We start from the raw sequence: 16,875 nt of genomic DNA, 5'->3' as shown, positions 1-16,875 counted from the left end.
GATTAATATTTTTTTTTCCTAAAAGCTTTGCAAATTACCCCATATTTACATCACTGGGCTTACCTAACCTGACACAATGTTTGCCCTGTAGTCCTGACCACACTGCGCTGTTGTACCCTGTATACAAATGGTGGGTAAACAGTATTGCTTTGACAAGATCTGAACAATAAATCCCTCTGAAAAACTGCAGCAGCTTTGAACCAAATAATAAACTGTGTGTTCTTTAGCCCTCAAGAGGGACAGTGTCTGCAATTGGCATCAAATTCAAATCCAGATGAGTGTGTGAAATGGAAACCCAAGAACAGGATGTAAATAAGCCAGTGAACTTCTGATGTCTGACCTGTAAGGACAGAACGCAGCTGTGAAATGTACGATTATCGAACTTAGTTTTTAAATTGTGAACTGAGGTTGATTTTTCATCAGTAGGCGCTACATCCTGGTATCGGCCACTTAAACTCTCAGGGTAGTTTTGCCCCTTTGGGTTGATCATGAATCAAAAGTCAAAAAGTAAATCAAGATGGGCCTATAGAGAGATGTCTTTATCAGAATGCCAAGGCCAGGGGCGTAGGGTGGTGGAACGGTGTCAGTGCTTCTTATCTCGCAATGGTGCGGTGACTGAGCTTCGTATGAGATCATGGGCACAGTGGGAAACTCAAGGTAACTTTTATAGTGTGGTAAGTCGCTTACTGGCAGGAATGGCCCTCATTAAAACATCACGAAGGAAGTAAGAGGAAGAAGGAAACACATGGGGAGGTAAAGGAGGAGAGGGGTTGAAGCGGGAGGGAGAAAAAGAGAGAGAGAGAGAGAGAAGCATAAGGATATAGGGCAAAATGTTAACAATCGGTGAATCTCCTACCAAGGGTCCAGGAGAGGCTATACTGCATTATTCTTCCACCTCTTCTGCATGTTTAAAATTTTTCAAAAATAAAAAAAATAAGGGTGGTGTGGCTTTAAAGCAAAACCTTTAAAACAAACATATTGAGCGCATCCTAAGCGGCTTTCAGAATAGCTTAGGAACTTCTGGTCCATGGGTCCCACTTGTGACTCACAAGTGGGACCCATGGTCTATTAAAGTAGAGACTACATGGGGACGCCTGGGTGGCTCAGTTGGTTAAGCATCTGCCTTCGGCTCAGGTCATGAACCCCAGGTCCTGGGATTGAGTCCAGCATTAGGCTCCCTGCTTGGTGGGGAGCCTGCTTCTCCCTCCCCCTCTGCCTGCTGCTCCCCCTGCTTGTGCTCTCTCTGACAAATAAATTTAAAAAAAAAAAAAGTCTTTAGGGGGAAAAAAAAAAGTGGAGACTACATGAGATGTGGGACTATTTTCATGACCCAGGAGTTCAGGTGAATGTCTGGAGCTGGGCAGGAAATACAAAATGGAATGAAATTCATGGTCTTTAATCAACATTAACTTCAAAAGATCCTTAGAGCTTATCTACCTCCCTTTTGAAGAAGCAAATAATGAAACTATACAAAGAGAGGGATTGTCAGACACTCTGGCGACCAGGTCATTTAGCAGGCGAGATTATATCTTAGACAGCAGTATTTACCGGTTTGCTCAGAACACTCCTCAAAACCCTGCAGGTGCGTCACAGCTTCAGATATGAACGCTAGACATAACACAGGGCCGCTCAAGTGCTCTTTAGAGCTCTACCTACTGTGATATCTGAGCAGAGACCCAGCGGTGCTTTTGAGGATGATGGCAATCGGGCTGATTTGCTTCTTCAACCAGGCTGGCCACGTCTGAGTGAATCCATCAGCCATTCCCAACTCCACCTCCCAGAGTAATCGGAATTACATCGACCACCATGTAAACCCAAGAGACGGCAGGAGTTTCAGTAAATCATATAATGGTACTTAAAGACCAAATATCATCATCCCAAAATATTTAAGTTTATGTAATGTAGTTACCTAGTAATTTGAAAAGTCATTAAGGATCAGCTGGCATCTGAAAACCATGGAAGGACAAAAAAGAATCAGAGAGTTTAAAGAGTTCCGTGGAATCTTTTCCAGAAAAGGAAGTTGAAGCCCAGGGAGATAAAGCAATTTATTCATAGCCCTGGAGCTAATCAGTACCGGCCCCTGAAGGCCCCTGAAACATAACTTCGGCGTCCTGATTCTGAGGAGGTCTTTTAAGTTATCAGGAAGTTGAGTAGGCTTTTTGTAAAATCCATTTCGACTTTGGCATATGTTGACCTCTTCCCACCCCAAACCTGTTCTTCCTGGTCCTCCGCATCCTAGTACAGGACAACTCCTTCCTTCTAAACATGCAGCCCAAAGCCCTCAGGGCATCCTGAGTCCTCTCTTTCTCCATTACACTCTCAGTCCCACCTGTTCACTAACTCTGTCACCTCTGACCTTCAAAATGCATCTAGAATCCAACTATTTCTCCACATTTCCACTTGCTACTACCCCGGCCCAAGCTACCATAATTTCTTCCCTGGGCTTGAAACAGACTGCTCTTACAGTCTATTTTTCAGGTGCTAGGACAAATGATCCTGCTAAAACCTAAGTGAAATTATTTCATTCTTCTGCTCAAAACCCTCCATTACCTTCCCAAAAGACATTGGGAGGGAAAAGCTTACAATGACTTTTTCCCCCAAACAATCCTTACAATGACTTCTAAGGCTCCCTAGGATTTGGCCACTCAGCTGCTCCATTTAACCTTCTTCTTTCCAGCCACACAGACCCCTTCAGTCTTCCTCAGACATGCCAGCACACTCCCATCTCCGGGACTTGTTCTTGGTTTTTCCTTGACCTGGAATCCCAATCCCTCCAATATCTGAATGTCTGACTTCCTCACCTCCTTTAAGCCTTTGCTCAAATATCACCCTTCAGGGAAGCCTTCCCTGACTGCCCTATGAAATATTCTATCCCTCTCCTTTGCGGCCCTTCTTCCTGGCACTCTTTATTACCCTTGCCTGCCTTATTTTTCTCTGTGGCACTTAACACTTTCTGATATACACTGTACTTAAGGATCTGCCTATCTACCTCCTCTCACTAAAATGTAAGCACCATAAAAGCTGGACCTTTGTTGCATTCTCTGCTATGTTCCTAGCCATTAAAACAGCACACGGAGGATGGTCAATAAACATTTACTGACTGAATGAATGAATGTTCTTGGGACGAAACACCCTTAAGGTGCTGAAATATTTATCTTTGAACATAGGTATAAGTTAAATACCTTACTAATTTCTTGATTTAATGTGCAAAGCCAGGGACGCCTGGGTGGCTCAGTGGGTTAAAGTCTCTGCCTTCAGCTTAGGTCATGATCCCAGGGATCTGGGATCGAGCCCTGCATCAGGTTCTCTGCTCAGCAGAGAGCCTGCTTCCCCTCCTTCTCTCTCTGCCTGCCTCTCTGCCTGCCAGTGATCTCTGTCTGTCAAATAAATAAATAAATATCTTTAAATAAATAAATAAATAAAAATAAAATGCAAAGCCAATATTTTTAATCCAGAGATTTAGAAAGAATGAGTAAGATTTTAAAAAAAGCAAATAACACATTTTCAATGAACATGTTTAAATGCACTGTTTCTATCTATATAATATAAAGAATACTTTGGAAAAGGACAATAGATAGACACATGGCCAGTTGTTCCTAACAATCACATAGAATCATGCTGAATAAAATGTTTCAGCAAACTGTGGCTTTATAAAAGGAGACTGACCCCGCTCAGCTGTCATGAAGTCATAGCCACTGACGTATGTGGCATGCTTACATCAGTTGGGGAAGGCCCACTTCAGAAAAAGTAAGTCATGTATTATAAAGCTGTTCCTTAAAGAACAAAATGAAAGGCAATGGGGAGCCAAAAAGACAGGGTAAGCACACCTTACTCTGCAGCCATCTGCTAGACACAAGAAGATGGGCTATAAAAGAAGATGGGGTAAATGAGACACAAAGGATAAACTGTCAAGACCAATGAGAATTTTATGAGACATAAGTAAATAAATATAAGAATTCAAGAGAAAACCATAAAAAATATCTGGGCTGGTTATATGCAAAGGGCAAGGGCAAAACCAATATGAAAACAGGGCCTAAGCCAAACAGCCCAGAAAGAAATGCAAGACAGCAATAAGGATTCCTTCCGGGGGACCCAGAAATCCACTACCTAAATTTAGGTAGAGATCAAATACGGCTTTGACTTGGGCTCAAACTTCTTCAAAAGCCAAAAGTTGGGAAGAAAGAAAATAGCACAGACTGAAACCAGAGAATAAAGGCAGCATAAAGGAGCCCAAATCCCCCATTTCAAGGCCTGGCTACCAGAAGAGAATTTGGACTGGGACGCCTGGGTGGCTCAGCCAGTTAAGCCACTGCCTTCGGCTCAGGTCATGATCCCAGAGTCCTGGGATCGAGTCCCACATCGGGCTCCTTGCTCAGTGGGGAGCCTGCTTTTTCTCTCTGTCTCTGACTGCCACTCTGCCTGCTTGTGTGCTAGCGTGCTCTCCCTCTCTCTCTCTGACAAATAAATAAATAAAATCTTTAAAAAAAAAAAAAAGAAGAAGAAGAGAATTTGGACAAAAGGCACTGACGACAATCCAGGGGTGCCTGTTGGGTATGTTTCGCCTGATCCCTATAGCTCAGCACTGTCCAAGAGAAATAGAACGCAATCCACACATGTGAGTATATATGTAATTTAACATTTTCCAGTAGCCACTTTTTTAAACAAAGAAACAGGTGAAATTAATTTTAAGAACCTATTTTTAATCCAATGTAACCCCAAACGTTATCATTTTAATATGCAATCAGTATGAAAAAATTCTTGAGATGTTTTACATTCTTTTTTTTTTTTCTTTCCCACACCAAGCCTTCAAAAATCCTCGATGTATTTTACACTTAGAGCACATCCCAGTTCAGGCTGGCAACATTTTAAGTACTTAAGAGCTACCTGTGGCTAGTGGCCACTACATGACACAGTAGAAATATGGAGTGTGCATATGGGCATATGAGACCCAGATATCATTTATGTTATAAAGAAAGCTCATGGATACAGCACACAGATTATACCTTGAGGTACTAACTTGAATAAAGTTTAGTCATACACTGAGCTTCCTATAAGTCCTAAATCATAGTGGGCCAAGGAGGAAAAGGACAACACTGGAGAAATAGATGTAACAAAGAAAGGCTTGGATCTTGGGACAGCATCTTGGACTGAGAGAAACACATCCTCAGGGTGCTGGGGTGGCTCAGTTGGTTGAGCTTCTGCCTACAGCTCAGGTCATGATCCCACATTGGGCAGGATCTCTGCTCAGCAGGGACCCCGCTTCTCTCTCTCCCTCTGCCTACTGCTCCCCCTGCTTGTGAGAGCACTCGCGCATGCTCTCTCTCTCTCTCGCTCGCTCTCTCTGTGTCAAATAAATAAATAAATTCTTAAACAAAAAAAAGAAAGGAAAGGAAACACTCCCTCTTTTCAACTCTGGGCCCAGCAATGAAAAGGCAGCTTGAAATCTACCTACTAGATGACATAGAAAATAGCACCACATTCTCCCCAAGAAATGGCACTAGTGATTTCACAGGGGATAATTAATGCACCACAAGAGTTAGTTCAATAGTGAAACAGAAGCAAAGGCAAAAGAGAAACTTACTTAAATTTGTAGCTTTCTCGCTTATTATTCACAAATCCATCTGCCAAATCACGAGGTAAGATAATTTCCAGGCTAGGGGTTAGTTTTTCATCTTCATCTATAGAATAAATCTGCAAATGTGAAGGCAGCAAATGAATATAGCACAGTAAAATTATGGCTTGAATTATGACCATGTTATTATGATAGGTATTGTAATTGTATAAAAAATTGCACTCCAGATAAGTCATAACATACTATAATTTGGATAATTTTCCTCTTTGAACTGTGTGCAGACTCTGAAAAATATATGGAACAGAAAAAGAGGTAAAATCTAAATCAATGCTCTACCAAAGCTCAGGTCCTCTCTGAATGATCTACTATTCAAATTTGAGCATCTGAATGTCTCTGTTGTTGAGAAACTAATAGTTCTGAAAGCAGGACATTAATCTAAGTACTGCTTTGGAATTACGTACCAGAAATTAACATCTTTCTATGAGGAATAAGCATTTCTGAGCATTTACAAAGTGGCCGACATAGATCAAAGGACTAGGTCTGAGACTTCTCAGAGAGCTCACAAGAATGCTCTAATTCAAGTTATATTCAAAGCAGCCCAAGTTTCCATGAGACATATTCAGGATTTGATAAAAGACATGTGGTTTCAAAAGATATATGTAATTCATGTCTTTGATGTCATCTTCAAGGTTCTCCTCTCAGCTCAGCCACTAATTAGCAAAGGACCTGGAAGAAATCACTTAACCTCTCTAAACTGATATGGAAATGAAGGGTTTTAACCAAGCACCTGTTCCACTGCAAATTCTCTGATTCTCTTCTTGGTTACCTACTCCTTTATTTATTGGCCAGGAAAATCAAGGATTAAGCCTATAAAGAGGTCACGTGTAATAAAGAATAGCATGACTTGGTACCCAAAGACTTGTGTCCAACACTGAGCTCAATATACCAGCTGTGTGACCAGCCACCATATTCAGAATCTCAGTTCCTTTATACATAAAATGAGGAAAACAGAATTGCCTTCCTTACAAGATTGCTGTGGGGATAAATGATGTCATGGAAATGGAAGTATTTTGTAATGCACCATAAAAAATGTTAGTCATTAGATCGAGAGGATTTTTTGTTTTGTTTTGTTTTTTTAAAAGACTTCTTGTCTTTCACCAGGAAATAAAAGTCTTTCTAACAGGGAATACTTCCTGTTTAAGACTCATTTAGATGCCTGATTATGGGAAAAAAGTCATGTTCTTAAACAAGTAAAAGCTTACCTAAATCTCCCAAAAGTAAATAATTTTCCTAAGCAGTTTTTTATTGAAACTTCTCACCTAAAATGTGAAGAATTCATGCAGAAAAGTCATCCTGTAAACTAAAATTATTTGTAGAAAGTAATGGCATCAGGTCTGAGACTTTCCATAACTAGGTTTTCTCAAGAGACATTTAAAAATTATATCCTGTAGGGCACTACACCAAAAAAAAAAAAAAAAAAAGTTAATGACTAGGCAGGTGAGTGAGTGAAAGCGGTGTGTTAAGACATGAAACATACAAGAGTGAGGTACTCCTTTCAATGCGAGTCACGGTGTTTTCAAAAATTCTGTAACACTCAGTGCTCCGAAGATAGAAAAGACCCTCTCTCTCGCTGATTAAGCCATTCTTTGAGGCACTGAGAAAAGTCCCTCTCAACCAGAAAATTTAGTTAGTCTAATAGATTGACTTTTTTACCTTTAGTCATAACAATACTTATTTAAGACACAGTGGGGGTTTTAAGGCCCAGAAGGCAATTACAAGAAATGCAAGAATGAATGTTTGAAATGTACTGAGCACTATATAAATGAAAAGCATGGCCATTGTTAAAATTATCAGAGGTTTGTCTTATGCATCTTCTAAGTTACCATTCTATAGATTATTATAATTTACTTTATATTACCTTAAGGAATAAGACTAATGAAGTAATGGAACCACAAAATGAAGAGGAAAGAAAGAAAAATACAGGGGTGCCTGGATGGTTCAGTCAGTTAAGCATCTGCCTTCAGCTCATCATGATCTCAGGGTCCTGCCATCAAGCCCAACATTAGACTCCCTGCTCAGCGGGGAGCCTGCTTCTCCTTCTCCCTCTGCCGCTTTTGCTCAGTCTCCCTCTCTCAAATAAATAAATAAAATCTGAGAGAAAGAAAGAAAGAAAGAAAGAAAGAAAGAGAAACCAACTTTTGAATCATTCCTAGTTGAATGTCACAGGCAAAGAAACAACCATACATCTCCAGGAGCAAAAAGATCGGGTGTTAGAAGTGGTATTTCTAAGGGAGAGCAGGAATACACTAACTCAAAGTGTGTTCAGCTATGTTCTCTTATTTTTGTGTATGTGGCATAATGTTGCATCGTGGTAAGAATCTGCTATTTAAAAACATAGTAACACCTAAAAATACTTCCTGGAGTATCAAACAATCCACCCTACAGAATCTCACCAAAGAAATGCAAAAGGCAGCACAGTAAAATATCCAAACACTGCACTTTAAAAAAAGAGAAAGTTCAAAATAGCACCCAGGATTCTTCATCAACCCCCTATCATACTCCCTCCACCCCCTCACCCAACCAATCCTCTAATCCTACCAAATCCAAACACCTGCTTCCCACTGCTGAGTCTATGTAGACAAGCTCAATATTTTTGGCTAAGAATCTGAAGAGGTATAGAGGGACTTTACATATAAAACACTTGGTATACATAATTAACTTTTAAAAACATTCTTCTAAGTGACTATAAGAGGAGAGAAAATACTAAAGTATCCATGGTTCCTTTCTACACTGTTTTATTCCTTAAAAAAAAAAAAGTCTGTATTTTCTATGGAGTCTCCTCATGCACCTTATCCTCAAGTAGTCCATGAGTAAAAAAACTTTTGATGATAATGATAACAAAGATGCCATATTCTTTTTTCAAATACATAAATAGCACAATGCAAATGCTACATTATGATATACTATGATGTTACATATATATATTATAGATATGGAATAGATATAAAATATTATTAATAATATACCCATTCCAGGCACTCATGAGTAAGACCCAGACTGCCCTTACCTAAGTTCTCACTTTGGGAGGCAAAAAGTTTGGTCTTGAGAGCCAAGAACTTTAGAATAAAATGTCCTTCATTAAAATTTGGTTCTGCCACTCACTGGGTGGATGGCTTAACCGAATTATTTAACCTGAGACTCAGTCTCCTCATCTACAAAATGAGGAAAATGACATCGACCTTGCAGAGTTCTCCTGAGAATCAGAGATAATGCAGACAAAATACCTAAGTGGTAAGAAAGACTGTGCTCTTTCTAGGGAGGAAAAAAAAAGTGTTTTGAAACATTTAAGAAGCACATCTCTTCTCAGGGCAAGGGCAAAATCTTAACCTTTTTGTACCTCTGAGCTTAGCACACTAGATGAAGCACCTAGTAAATGCTCAGTCGATGTTTTCTGAATGAAAAGTATATATATGTATACATATATATACTTTTAAAAATGTATATATTTAAATATATAAATATATTTAAAATATATATATGCTTTGAGATGCATAAATATGTGTATCTGCAAGAAGTATTATGTCAAAGGTTCATGTTTGTGTCGCAGAAGGACGATGTAGTTAGGCAACAAATTCCTAAGGGCCCACCGTGCACAGAGCCACAGTCATAGGTGTTGAGTTTGTGTAACTACCTACATCATCGGTAACATCTCAGACGTGTATGGACACATATCTCCAGCTGGCACCTGCCGCTCGACTGAGAAAGACGTTTGGGCTTATGTGTGCGCAGAGTGTGCAGAGCTGCGTGACCGCTTGCCAGAAAGGAGCCAGAAGAGCGCAAGATGAGGCGCGGCCCCTGTGAGCGCGCACTCGGGCACAGACGCCCGCGTCGGCCCCTGCGTGAACACGTGTGCCGGGCGCCTGTGCGGGGCTCTGTGCACAGCGTCCGAGTCCGTGCCCGCGGGGCGCTGCAGGGCGGGAGTGGCCCGGCTGTCTGCCCGCGCCCCTGACAGCGCGGCGTTCGTGTCTCCGTGGCCGCCAGGGCGGCGCCTTAACTGAGTGTGCGGGACTCGGGTCGACCTCTGGCGCCCGGCGCCAAACCCCCTCCCTAACCTAGGGCCCCGCGTGCCGTCCCTCCCCTGCCTGGGAGGCCCCGCCGCGCCGGCGCCCTCGTTGCCCGTACCCCTTGTTGCTGCTTCCGGACAGTGGGCTTCACCCTCGCGAAAATCTGTATGGTCTGCTTCACCATGTCCTCTTGGCTCTGCACTGACCCTTGACCTCTCTCAGGAGGGTGCTCCTAAAACTTCTGACTCCCACCACTTCCGGCCAGCCGCAGCCTTAGCAACAGTAACTAGGGACACTACCCAAGGAGCACCGCGCCAGCCAGGACCGCCTCCTCTCCCTAATTGGTTACGGACTGCAGAGGGCTGAAAGGAAGTCCTGAGGGGCGGGGTTGGGGCGGGGTTGGAGCGGACCGAGCGGCGATCCTTGCGCACGCGCGGGGTCAAGGTCTGGGCACCAGGTTTACGTCCACAGCTGGCCTACTTAGTGGTTAATGGGGTGACAACCACCATGCCCTGACCGATTCCTTAATCCATTCTTTCTCTGTGCCAACACCTCTTTTTAGCACTGAAGTCATTCCATTTTTTATTGTTCATTCATTGAAGAAATGTCACTTGATCTGTGACAAGCAGAATGCTGGCTGGGCGGTATCCCGAGCTGAGCACAACGGCGTCTGCCAACTTAGAGATCAGGGTCTGATAAAAGAGGCAGCTTTTCCACAGGAAGTTCCAAGTTATACCAGGACTGGGCACAAGATGCTGTGGAAGGCACCTCTTGTATCTCTGTCTTGGAAGAGGTCAAGACAGGAAGAGAGAGGGGCCGTTCGCCGTACCGATGGCCCTGTCAGGAATGGCTGGGCTCCCTTGGGCACGGTTAGTAGGAAGGTAAATTCGTGCAGTCACTATGGAAAACAGGATGGAGGTTCCTCAAAAAATGAAAAATGGAAGTGCCATGTGATCCGGCACTTCCACCTCTGGAAACATATCCAAAAGAATTGAAATCTGGATGCCAAATAGATCACTGATCGCCCATAATCATTGCAGCGTTAACCAGACATGGAAAAAAACTTAAGTGTTCATCAGTGGATAAATGCGTAAAGGAAATGTGATATGGGCATATTTGAAGACTATTTAATATATTATTTATCTTCTATATATAATGGAATATTTTTCTGCCATTAAAATAAAAGAATAAATTAAACAAGATGGGATCAGGAGGGAGACAAACCATAAGAGACTCTTAATCTCACAAAACAAACTAAGGGTTGCCGTGGGGAGCAGGTAGGGAGAGGGTAGTTGGGTTATGGACATTGGGGAAGATATGTGCTATGGTGAGTGCTGTGAAGTGTGTAAACTGGCGATTAAGAGACCTGTACCCCTGGGACTAATAATACATTCTATGTTTATAAAAATTTTTTTTAATTAAATAAAAAGAAAGAAAGAAGGAAGTCCTGGCATTTACAGGTACACAGATGAAACTGGAGAGCATTATGCTAAGTGAAATAATTTAGAGAAAGGCAAATAGTGTTTGATCTCACTTATCTGTAGAGTCTAAAAGAGCTGAACTCATAGAAACAGAGTAGAACAGGTAGCCAGGGGCTGGGGATGCAGAAAATGGGCAGATATTGGCCAAAGGTACAAACTTCCAGTCATAAGACAAATAAGTTCTGAGAATCTAATGTACAGCATGGTGACTATAGTTAACAATATTGTATTGTATATTTAAAAGTTGCTAAGACAGTAAATCTTAAATATTCTCACCAGAAAAATAGATGGTAATTATGTGAAGTGATGGAGGTGTTAACTTTATTGTGATAACAGTTTCACAGTACAGATGATCCCTGACTTATGATGGTTTGACCAATGATTTTTCGACTTTATGATGGTGCAAAAGCAATATGTATTCACTAAAAACTGTACTTTGAGTTTTGAATTCTGCTCTTTTCCCAGGCTGACAATATACAGTATCATGTTGTCTCATGATGCTAGGCAGTAGGAGGAGCCATATCTCCCAGTGAGCCCCACATGATCATAAGGTTAAACAACCTATGTACTTAGAACTATTCTGTACCCATACAACCATTCTGTTTTTCACTTTCAGTGCATGATTCAATGCATTACATGAGATGTTCAATACTCTGTTAAAAAATAGGCTTCATGTTAGGTGATTTTTCCCAACTGTAGGCTAAGCTAAGTGGTCTGGCACATTTAAAGTAGGTAGGCTAGGCTAAGCTACAGATGATTGGTAGGTTAGGTATGCATTTCCAATTAAGATATTTTCAACTTAAGATAGGTTTATTGGGACATAATCCCATCATAAACTGAGGAAGATCTATATATACATGAATCAGATTATCACATTGTACACCTTAAAACGTGTACATCAATTAACTCTCAATAAAGCTGGAAAATACATATTTACATACACGTATACATACATAAATACATGAGAAAGGGTGACTACCTTGGAAGACACTGTTAGCACATGAAAAAAATGTTCAACATCATTATCCACCAGGAAAATATACCTTAAAACCAAAATGAGATGTCTCTACACATCTCTCAGAATGGCTACAATAAAAAATAGCAACAAAACCAGGTCCAACTGGGATACAGAGAAACTGAATCACCATGCATTACTGGTGGGGATATAAAATGTAAAATGTATTATGGATAATGGTGCAGTCATTCTAGAAAAACAGTTTGGCAGTTTCTTACAAAACTAATGATGCAACTACTGTAAGATCCAGCAATTATGCTCATGAGCATTTATCCCAAAGAAATGAAAACTTGTGCCTACATGAAAAACCAGTACTTAAATGCTCATAGCAGGATTATTTGTAATAGCTCCAAAATGGAAATGACCAGAATGTCCTTCAAACAGAGAATGGATTTAAAACAACAACAACAACAACAAACAAAACAAAACAAAACAAAAAAACGCTGTGGAATACTATTCAGCAATAAAAATGAAGGGACTACTAGTATATATAACAACTTGGATGAATTTCCAGAGAATTATGTTGAGTGAAAGAAGCCAGACTCAAAGTCAAATACGTATGATTGCATTTATATAACATTTTTGAAATGACAAAATTATAGAGATGAAGAAGAGATTAGTGGTTTCCAGGGGTTAAGGAGGAAGGGAGGGGGTAAGATGGCTATGGCTATAAAAGGATCCTGGTGATGGACTGTTTGTATCTTGGCTGTGGTGGTCACAGAAATCTGCATAGAATTGCATAGAATGAAACACACATGCACACGGACACATACACACACACAAATGAGTGCATATAAAGTTGGTGAAAGTTAAATAAGATGGATTGATTGTATCAATGTCCATTCCTTGGTTGTGATGTTGTATTATAGTTAGGCAAGATGTTAACTTTCGGGGAAACTGGGGGAAGGGGAAACAAAAATCTCTCTGTATTATATCTTACAACTGCATGTGAGTCTACTATTATCTCAAAATACAAAGTTTTTAAAAAGAAACTCTTAGGGAATAAAAAGACAAGCCACAAACTGGGAGAATATTATTGCAAAACACATATCTGATAAAGAACTTGCATCCAGAATACCTAAAAACTCTTAAAACTCAATTAAAAAAATAGGAAAACAACCCAATTTACTTTTTGAAGGGGGGAATCAAATATTTCAAGAGACACTTCCCAGTATATGGATGGCAAATAAGCATGTTTAACATAAGACATTAACATAATTAATCCTTAACAAAATGCAAATTAAAATACAATGAGGAGCACCTATTGAGCGTCCAACTCCTGGTTTTAGTTCAGGTCATGATCTCAGGGTTGTGAGATCTAACCTGGCCTCAGTCTCCAAGTTCAGCATGGAGTCTGCTTAACACTCTTTCTCCTCTGCAACCCCCCCGCCAACTCTGTGCTCTCTCAATCTCTGTCTCTATAAAAAATAAAAAAATAAATCTTTAAAAACACATACATACACACACACAATGAGGCACTACTACAAACTTCTTGGAATGGCTAAAAATAAGAAAATAAGACTGGCAATACCAAAAGCTGGCATAGATAGAGAACATCTGGAGCTCTCAAACATGACTGAAGAGAATGCAAGATGGACCAGTCACTTTGAAAAATAGCTTCATTGGGGCACCTGGGTGGCTCAGTGGGTTAAGCCACTGCCTTCGGCTCAGGTCATGATCTCAGGGTCCTGGGATCGAGCCCCGCATCGGGCTCTCTGCTCGGCAGGGAGCCTGCTTCCTCCTCTCTCTCTGCCTGCCTCTCTGCCTGCTTGTGATCTCTCTCTGTCAAATAAATAAATAAAATCTTTAAAAAAAAAATAAAAAAAATAGCTTCATTGTTGCTTATTATATAAAGTTATATATACACTTACTATATCACTCAGCAACTACACTCCTAGGTGTTTATCCAGTTCAAGGAAAACTGACGTCCCCACAGAGAGGTAAAGGTGAATGATTATTATGGTTTTATTCACGACTGCCCTGAACTAGAAACAAAGTAAATGTTCTTCAACTGGTGACCTGGATAAACAAACTAATAAATATACACGATAAAAATGAATAGACTGCTGATGCTTGCAACAATATAGTTGAATATCAAATTTTTTATGCTAAGTAAAAGATGCCAGACTCAAAGTTACACACAGTATAATTCCATTTATATCACATTCTAGAAAAGGCAAAACTGTAGGGATAGAAAAGAGATCACTGTTTGCCAGGGCTAAGAAGAAGGAAAGAACTGAATGCAAAGAAGCATGGGAAAGTTTGGAGCGGGGGGGAGTGGTGGGACTATTTCATATCTTGACTGTAGTTGCAATTACATGACTATATAGTTTGTCAAAACTCATAGAACTTAAAAGTGTGAATTACATGGTATGCACATTATATTAGTATAAGAAAATTAAAAAAAAAAAAAAAGGATGGGGTATGAACAGATGTAGTGGTAGCAGGGATGGAGAAGAGCAGAGAACCAGGACAGAACCAGGTATTTATGAAATAGACTTAAGGTCTCTTTCACCTGGTACTGGGTGGTAAGGAAGAGATGATTTAAGATGGGGCAGCATCCATATCTTAACTGTTGTGAGTAATGCTGCAGAGAACATGGGAGTGCAGATACGCCTTCAAGATACTGATCTTGTTTCCTTCGGAAGTGGGACAACTTAATTGTCTATCTATGGATAAATAAAATGTGGGAAATCTATATATCTATGCACACAATAGAATAGTACTCGGCCATAAAAAGAAGAAAATCTCGCCATTTGTGACAACATAGATGTACCTTGAGGACATCATACTAAGAGAAATAAGTTAGAAGAAAATACTCTGGGATCTCATTTATATGTAGAACCAAAAAGAGAGAGAGAGAGAGTATCAAACGTACAGAAACAGAACGGAATGGTGGTTGCCGGGAACTGGGGAAATGGGGAGAGGGGGGAGAATGGGAAACATTGGTGAAAGGGTATAAACTTTCAGTTATAAGATAAATACATTCTGAGGACCTAATGTACAGCATGCTAACTGTAGTTAATAATACTGTATTGTATCTTTGACAGCTGCCAAGAGAGTCAATCTTAAGTGTTCTCACCACAGAAAAATTTAAAAGGTAACTAGGTGAAGTAATGCATGTGTTAATTAGCCTGATGGCAGTAGAAGTTTCACAATGCATATGTATATTAAGTCATCAAATTGTACACTTTAAATATATACAGTTTTATATTTTCAATTATACTTCAATAAAGCAAAAAAAAAAAAAAATGAAGAGAGAGATTGGGCTATTGGGTTGATGGTGCAGATATGTACCCAGATAGGTAAAATAGGTTAGAATGGAGAGCTGGGAAATAAGGAGCTGCAGATGTTCTAGATGTCACGTGCCTATGGGTCTTCCGTGGGTAGTTGGATAAACTTTAGGAGAAAGCTCTGGCTAAAAATACAGATTTGGGAGTCATCACAGAGTTTCTTTTCCAGAAAGTGACCAAGTGTCTCATTAGGAATGAGGGTGCAATTCTAGTGCCAATAGTTGGAGGTAGAGGGGGGCTGCCAAAGGGACAGAGAGGAGTAGCTGGAGAGCAGAGGTTGGAGGGAGGAAGGGGAATGCTGTTGTCATGGACATTTATGGAAAAGGACCCTTTGAGAAGAAGAAAGTGCTCAATAGTGTTGGATACTAAAGAGGGCATGTTGAAAATGTCCATCCACTCGGAAAATTGGAAAGTCACCTGTAACCTAGACAAGGCTCCAGTGGGGTGATGGGGGTCTAAGTCAGACTATAGGTGGCCCAGGAGTAAATGGGAGGTTGGGGAGTGGAGGCAGCCAAGTGAGGCTACTTTTCAGGAAGCTTGGTGGTGTAGAGTTGTAAAGAAGGAAAGCATGGGGTAAAAGCTCAGGAACCCAGGGTCAGGAATGGTCTTTTGTTCCTATCTAAGGGGGCAAAGCCAATAAAGAAGGGGACATTGAAAGAACAGGAAAGAGGAGAAAATGTGTGGGTGTCTCAAATAAAAATTTGGAATTATACCAAGAGAATGCAACAGAGGAGGCAAAAAAGCCAAGGCTATTGGCAAAAGATCATTGTTAAGTGTTGAATCATGAGATCCAGGCTGCTTAAAGATGTTAATAGTCTTCGACATGAAGGAGTGGAATGAGATTAGGAGGAAAATCTGTGGGTTCCAGGTGTGGAAACTTGATACTTCCTGTTTTCTACTCCAGGTCACATGATCAAAGGCATTGACGGGGTGGAAGTGCAGGTTCAAATCCTGCTCTGTATCAACCTGAAGTTGTGAACTTGGGCACATCATGGGATGGATAATTGACAGGAGCTACCTCATGCAGTTGGCATGCAGGCTATCTATGGATGGTTATGTAAGAATGTTACTCTGCTCTCTGTCCTGTATTCTAAACACTTCCTAAGAAGCAGAAGCTACCATGTATGTATGTACATAAGCCATACAAAAGATTACAAACTCAGTTATTTCCTGGGCCCACACTGATGGTGTAAGTGTGCTGAACAGACAGGTCTGTGACAATAGGCAGTTGTCCCACTGTGAACTGGAGACTACATGCCCTCAACTAAAAACATTCACATGCGAAACAGTTAAAACACAAGGCTGCCTAAATAAAGCACATTTGTGAGCCCCAGTTTACAACCTCTGTTTCTGTTCCTGGTATAGTCGACTTCAATAACTCCCAGGCCAAAGCCTCTGACAGGTTTACCTAAATCTCAAACAGATGGCCCAAATGGATATTAAATAAGTT

At 40.7% G+C, this 16,875-nt stretch overlaps 1 protein-coding gene across 3 annotated transcripts in view; it reads right to left on the bottom strand.

Moving 5' to 3' along the window:
- KIF6 (kinesin family member 6) overlaps nucleotides 1-9,909 on the bottom strand; it is a 465,466-nt gene extending 455,557 nt beyond the window's left edge. For all 3 annotated transcript variants that reach the window (XM_047733172.1, XM_047733173.1, XM_047733171.1), the window contains exons 1-2: nucleotides 9,755-9,909; nucleotides 5,582-5,691 (exon numbers count right to left, since the gene is read on the bottom strand). In XM_047733172.1, coding sequence (XP_047589128.1) covers nucleotides 5,582-5,691; nucleotides 9,755-9,820 — 176 coding nt within the window. In that variant the 5' untranslated portion in view covers nucleotides 9,821-9,909. The remainder of the gene's footprint in view (nucleotides 1-5,581; nucleotides 5,692-9,754) is intronic.
- Between the last annotated feature and the right edge of the window lie 6,966 nt (nucleotides 9,910-16,875).

This window comes from Lutra lutra, chromosome 6, assembly GCF_902655055.1.
Source record: "Lutra lutra chromosome 6, mLutLut1.2, whole genome shotgun sequence".
Classification (NCBI taxonomy): Eukaryota; Metazoa; Chordata; class Mammalia; order Carnivora; family Mustelidae; genus Lutra; species Lutra lutra.
This window is presented reverse-complemented; position numbering and strand designations above follow the sequence as displayed.